Source organism: Pristiophorus japonicus, chromosome 18, assembly GCF_044704955.1.
Source record: "Pristiophorus japonicus isolate sPriJap1 chromosome 18, sPriJap1.hap1, whole genome shotgun sequence".
Taxonomy (NCBI): domain Eukaryota; kingdom Metazoa; phylum Chordata; class Chondrichthyes; family Pristiophoridae; genus Pristiophorus; species Pristiophorus japonicus.
In genome coordinates, this window is record NC_091994.1 from 90,713,735 (window position 1) to 90,719,734 (window position 6,000).

Sequence of the window (6,000 nt, forward strand, 5' to 3'; positions counted from 1 at the left end):
GAAACATTTGCCCAAATGTAAAAGGACACTGATGGTCTGGATAGACAGCACCACTTGTGTGAGCTGTGTCTCAACATGGTACAGATGTGGCACCAATATTATTAGCATATAACCATCATCCTGCACAAAGCCTTGAGGGCACAGAATGTCATCGTTGATATCCTGAACAGGAGTGCGGACCAATCCTACATCATCACTTGAGTTGAAGGTCTAATTGTTGTAATGTGCTCCACACTGCCCTCTTATTCAGCTTTCCAGCTCACTTTCTGTGCTGCTTCAGCATGCTGCATTTGTTTGAGAGTTTGAATGAGAAGTATTAGATTATCTGCTGCAAGTATTGTCCTCCTCATTCTTTGGATGTAGTTCAGCTGACATGCAAAGTTCCCTCCCTATTTGCCTTTTTCTTTTAGCCTTGATGTACTTGGTGCTTTGTTTATTTGACAAACCAGTTTCCACTGCATGTTCTTAAAATGTCCCCAAAACACAATGTTGAATATTGTCTAACACTCGTTCCACTTGGAGCCCAATTTTAAATTTTTAGGTCAAGTAGGGTTAGCAGGTGGAGGAAAGGGAAGGAGAAGACGGTAGATAGGATGGGGAAGAGGAGCTGAGGAAAGGGGAAGAAGACTTTGGGAGAAGAGGGGGTTATGGTCAAAAGATCTTGCTTAGTGGGGGCAGTGAGATTTGAGAGACACAATCTAGCACTGTGGTTGGGTGGTGGGGGGGGGGGAGAAGAGAGAGAATGCTGGCGCTGCCACCTACTGGCACAATACCATTAGAATCTTAAGGCAGCCCATCATATTTAATAGATAGCAACTTGTACTGATTAGTGCATTCCATGATAGAAATGAGCTTTTGATACAAAGATTTTACTGCAGTCTTTGAAAGGTCACTTGTGAATTTGTTTAAAAATACATGCTGAAGTGTTTTATTTTCATTGGCAAAATAATTCATTTTAAATTGTCTTGTGGCAGTTTATATTAATCCTTGAATGAATTAAAAGTAATGCTAATATTTTGAATCTTTACTTGGCAGAAAAGGCAACTTGCTGCCCAAAGCAGTGCTTTTAATCTAAAGGATAAAGTGTTTTGTGAGCTCTTCCCAGATTTAGTGGAGGTAAGTGTTCATAAGCAGTCCAGCTGTATCGACAATCTTGGACACTTGCTATTTTATTTCTGAATGTATAAAAATGAGCCGGCCAATTGTATTGTAAGCAAAATCTGGTAGTCAGCAGATATCATAATAGGCAGCGGTAGTAATGAGAATCAATGAAACCGGATTCACAAGCATTTGGATTCTTTCGTTGACTGGGCAAGTCGGAGCAAGTTTCATTTAGTGTGAATGGGTACAAAAGGATCTTTAGAATGGAAGTAAAAAATCAGAAAGAGGGTGTAGCTATTAAATAGAACAGAGGTGGTGCATGTTGATCAGGAAAGAGATCATTGTAGATAAATCTATGAAACCATCATAGTGTTTAGCTTCAGTAAATAAAGATGAATAAACTACAGGATCACTAATAGAAGGATAGAGTACAGGTCATAAGAGATTGTGTTGCTGCATATATATGATGGTTAGTTCTGCATCTGGAGTTATATCTGGCCACCTAATTATAGGAAGGGTAAATATTGGGCAGTGAGCTATAGCCAGTTTTCTACCAATGCTTTGAGGTTGGCATTAGTGAGCAGCTTCCAACGTCTATGCTGCTAAATCTATGTTCCTTATTTCAGTAGCAGAATCGTAGGCGTGTTTTTCTGTCTGTCTATGATTCTGCTACCAGATTAAAGGAGTCAGATTTAGTCACATAAATGTCAGGAGGCAGCTCATGACTGCTGGTATTTTGGAATGTAATCTACGCAGGTGCCAGTAGAAAAGTGGTTAAAGCTGATTCGGGAAATTTAAGATGCCCTTAAGGGTTAAGTACTGGCAGCAACATTGAAGCAATACTCTTGAGCAGGAGTTTTAGGTTGAGAGTGGAGTTTGAGCATATCTTGCAATCAAGTATTTGCAGTTGCTTTCTGTTCTCGTGCTACACTAAAGTTTGTTGAGCTAAAGAGTTTCTAATAGGTCGTAACACCATTGTCACTCTACAGTGTCATCAGTCACCTTATGTTTGATTTGTCGGTTTTAGTGCCCCCTTTAATAAGGGGACACTTGATTTATAGGTTCAGCTAAAATAGTTGTAAGCTTGTGGAGAGTTCTAGGTCAATATTTTTCTGGGATGAAGGTTAGGATTCATGAAGTAAAGTTGGGATTGAAGGGACAGAATATCAAGAAAAGAAACCAGGAGGTTTCAAACAAAATCTATTTAATGACATTAGTTTTATTCTCTCGTGCCCCTAGGAAATAAAAGAAAAGCAACGAGCACAAGAAGAACTCAGTAACAGGGCTCAGGCCCTGCCTCTACCAGATGTTATCCCCGATGGTGAAGTGCACCAGAATGGTATGCCGCTTCTTAATGGCCATGCAGTGCTACCAGCTGGCAACCACCAAGGGCTTCAACAGGCCAACCGAAACCACGGACTCCTAGGGGGAGCTTTAGCAAACTTGTTCGTCATTGTTGGTTTTGCAGCCTTTGCCTACACAGTGAAGTATGTGTTACGAAGCATAGCACAAGAATAAAGCTGCTGAAGAGACCAAATCATTGCAATCTTGCAAACAAATCGGACTCCTTTTGGGGAAACGTTGCAGAAAGGGGAAGAGTAAGACTGTGCGCTGGAGTGATGTAATTAAATTTACATTAGTATATGTACAAAAAGTGACCAACTGGAGCCTATGGTTTTCTTTCACAGATGTATGGATCAACGGAGCTAACATAGTTCAAGAATATGCAGAAGGTTCAGATTTACTGTGCAGGTCATGCATATTTTACAGTGGGTGACCAATATTATGCCTCTTAATTATGGTGAATCTGAAACTAGTGCTATTTCTAAAAGGAGGCGTGTTTTGCAGCAGCATTTTCAGATTTTAATTGTTTACTTCAGAATGATTAAAAATCTATACCCCAACATAAATATGACTTTTTAATGTATTTATATTAATGTTGTATTTAGAATATATTGGAAGCATTTCTGGAATAAAAATAAAATACAAAAATTAAACGTTAAGCAGGATAAAAATGGGTGTGGACTTAAAATAACTTTTTAAAAAGTGCTTTTTGTTTTAGTAAAATTGGGGAAAGATGAGAGTGCCACATTGGTCGTCCAGTGTAAAATAAGTGACCACATGAGAAATCGAGACCTTACGCACATTCCTGCAACTAATTACAGGCTTTTCCTCATTAGGTTTTATGGGTAACCCTTTGGCAAAACAGTTACAGAAACCATAATTTATAAATGAGTTTTCTTTTTTGTAATTTATCTCCATAAAGAAAAGATGCTCAAAATGCACCACTTGTATCGCTGGAAGCAATACTGTAATGGACAATAATTTGCTGCTTATTTCTGGTCTGTCTTTCCTCTTAAACAATATCTTTAGAATTTTGCAATACATTTTTCCAAAAAAAACCTGTATAAACTTTTGATGGACTTAGCAATTAACCTAATTGCAAACTGTTAACAGCAAGATCTTTGCAATGCCTCATCCTAGTTTAATGGGTGGCATTAAATGTTCAAATAGGATATTTGGAATACTGTTAAAGCAACTAACAAGCAATTGACTGAAGAGCACTCATTTTTGCCAAATTAAAATAATTCCCTGAATATAGTTATTCCTGTCCCACTCGGCTGTAACTCTGAAATGAGCATGTTGTGCGTAATAGCAATGACTGCTTTGTAAATTGACTATCAATAAAATTTACAGGATATGTTAGTAATATCATTGCTTGTCTTTAACGTCATTGAAAAAGACTAAAAAATCTTCCAGAATACGTTGTTACTTATTTTCCATGAATAGACTGATGTTAACGTAAGCATAAAGTCTACAATTTTATTCTGAAAGTATTGAGTAGGGAAATGTCTGTCATTCATTAAGTTTCTACAGTTCTACTTTATAATGTACAAAATATTTGTCAAGCCTTTGAAAAGTGTGTTTCTTGAACGCTGCATTGGAATTGAGAAAGTGTTGGTGACTTTGTATTTTGCAATTATTGAAAACTGAACATTGGAAAAACAATGCAAATTCATTAAACTGACGAGCATAAAAGTTATTACTTTGCAAGGCCTCTCCGCATCATCCACAAGATTATTAAAATTAACCATTTTTTTCCCCCTGTTAAAGTATGAGTAAAACTACAAACCTCAACGTAAATGATAATGAACTTTGCCCGGAAAGATGTATTTTGAACTTTAAAAAAAAAAAGTTGACTTCAATATACGGTAGGTTTATGTTCTGATGTGTTTCAGTTTTTAAAATCAATAAATTCTTTATCACAAACGAAACTAGAAGTGCAGTTAATCCCTTTTGTACCAGATTTTCCTCCAATCTGTCATCTCCTCATCTCATCGTTACCCTTTTGAGGTTACTGCTAGATGTCTGGTGGTGACAGGAAGTAGGGATCGTTGGGATGATTTTTGGATTGATGGAACGTAGGTTGTGGCGATCCCCTGCGATCTGTGCTGAGAACTCTTGTTTACCATTTACATAAATAATTTGAACATGGGCAGAAGTAGAAATTAATATGACGTTTGCTGGTGAAACCAAATTAATGACCTGCCAAATTGTGAGCAAGAATGAGGGAAATTGCAGAAGAACATAGACAAGTTAAAGTGGGCAGATTCAGTAATTCAATGCAGCGAAATGTGTAGTAGTACATTTTAGAGGGAAGTAAAAGGAAGTACAGGTATACCCTAACTGTTAAGATCTTTAATAGAGTGGAGGAACAGCGGTTATTTGAGAGTGGAGTACAAGTAGCAAAGGCTATAAAAAGCTAAATGGGATTTTTATGTTAAATTTGTAAAAATATTGGTTGTCACAGTTTCAGTACTCTGCGTATCTTGTGCAAGGGTACTTGAGGCTTGCAAACAGAACTGCAAAGGTTCAGTAGTGAGATTTGGGAATAATGATTATGATAGGGTCAGAAAAATCTGGACTTTTCCATTCCAGAGGATCTAATAGGTAATCAAAATAATGAAAGATTGTTTCCTGCTGTTGAGTGAATGTTATTTCTCAGTTATATCTGTACAGGTTTCTCAGTCCGTCCCTCAGGAAGATTGCTCTACTCTGGCTGTGTTTCAGCCCCTTCAGGCGATACCTGTATGCCAGGTTAGTAATTCACAAATAACTTTAGCTACTTTTATATTGTCCCAGATTAGATGCCGAGTAAAGCTTGACCTGCGTGGTCCCATCAAACTTGTTGCTGATTCTGTTGAGTTCCAGGTACTCTCCTGTTTGGTCTTGTAGCCCATGGTATGTCTCTGGAGTGACTATCAATGAGCCACTTCCTTTGCCTTCTCCTTGAACCTGGTTTCTTGCGAGATCACAGTCATGGGGGTAGAAAAATATCAGCAGTAATTCTCACCTTCTATGCTGTCACAGGTCAAGCGCCACAGATCATTGTAGAATAAAGTTTGCATTATATTGTCCCAACAAGCACCAAGCTAAATTTGTGTGATTAGCTGTGGCTCAATGGTAGCGTACCTCTGAGTCAGAAGTTTGTGGGTTCAAATCCCATGCCAGAGACTTGAGCACAAAATCTATACTGGCACTCCAGTGCAGTACTGAGGGAGTGCTGCACTGCTAGAGGTGCTGTCTTTCAGATGAGATGTTAAATCAAGGCCCCGTCTGCCCTATCTGGTGGATGTAAAAGTTCGCATGGCACTATTTCTTAGAGCAGGGGAGTTCTCCCTGGTGTCCTGGCCAATATTTCTCCCTCAACCAATATCGCCAAAAGACCAGATTATCTGATCATTATCAAATTGCTGTTTGTGGGAGCTTGCTGTGTGCAAATTGGCTGTCGCGTTTCCTACATTACAACAATGATCGCACTTCAAAAGTACTCTACTTAATTGGTTGTAAGGAGCTTTGAGACATCCTGAGGTGGTGAAGGCGCTATATAAATGCAAA

The 6,000-nt window shown here is 38.5% G+C and overlaps 1 protein-coding gene across 1 annotated transcript in view; it reads left to right on the forward strand.

Annotated features, from left to right (window-relative positions):
* Nucleotides 1–4,144, forward strand: part of ube2j2 (ubiquitin-conjugating enzyme E2, J2 (UBC6 homolog, yeast)) — a 41,077-nt gene extending 36,933 nt beyond the window's left edge. The window contains exons 6-7 of the mRNA XM_070860963.1: nt 1,036–1,116; nt 2,341–4,144. Coding sequence (XP_070717064.1) covers nt 1,036–1,116; nt 2,341–2,619 — 360 coding nt within the window. The 3' untranslated portion in view covers nt 2,620–4,144. The remainder of the gene's footprint in view (nt 1–1,035; nt 1,117–2,340) is intronic.
* The last annotated feature ends 1,856 nt before the right edge of the window (nt 4,145–6,000 follow it).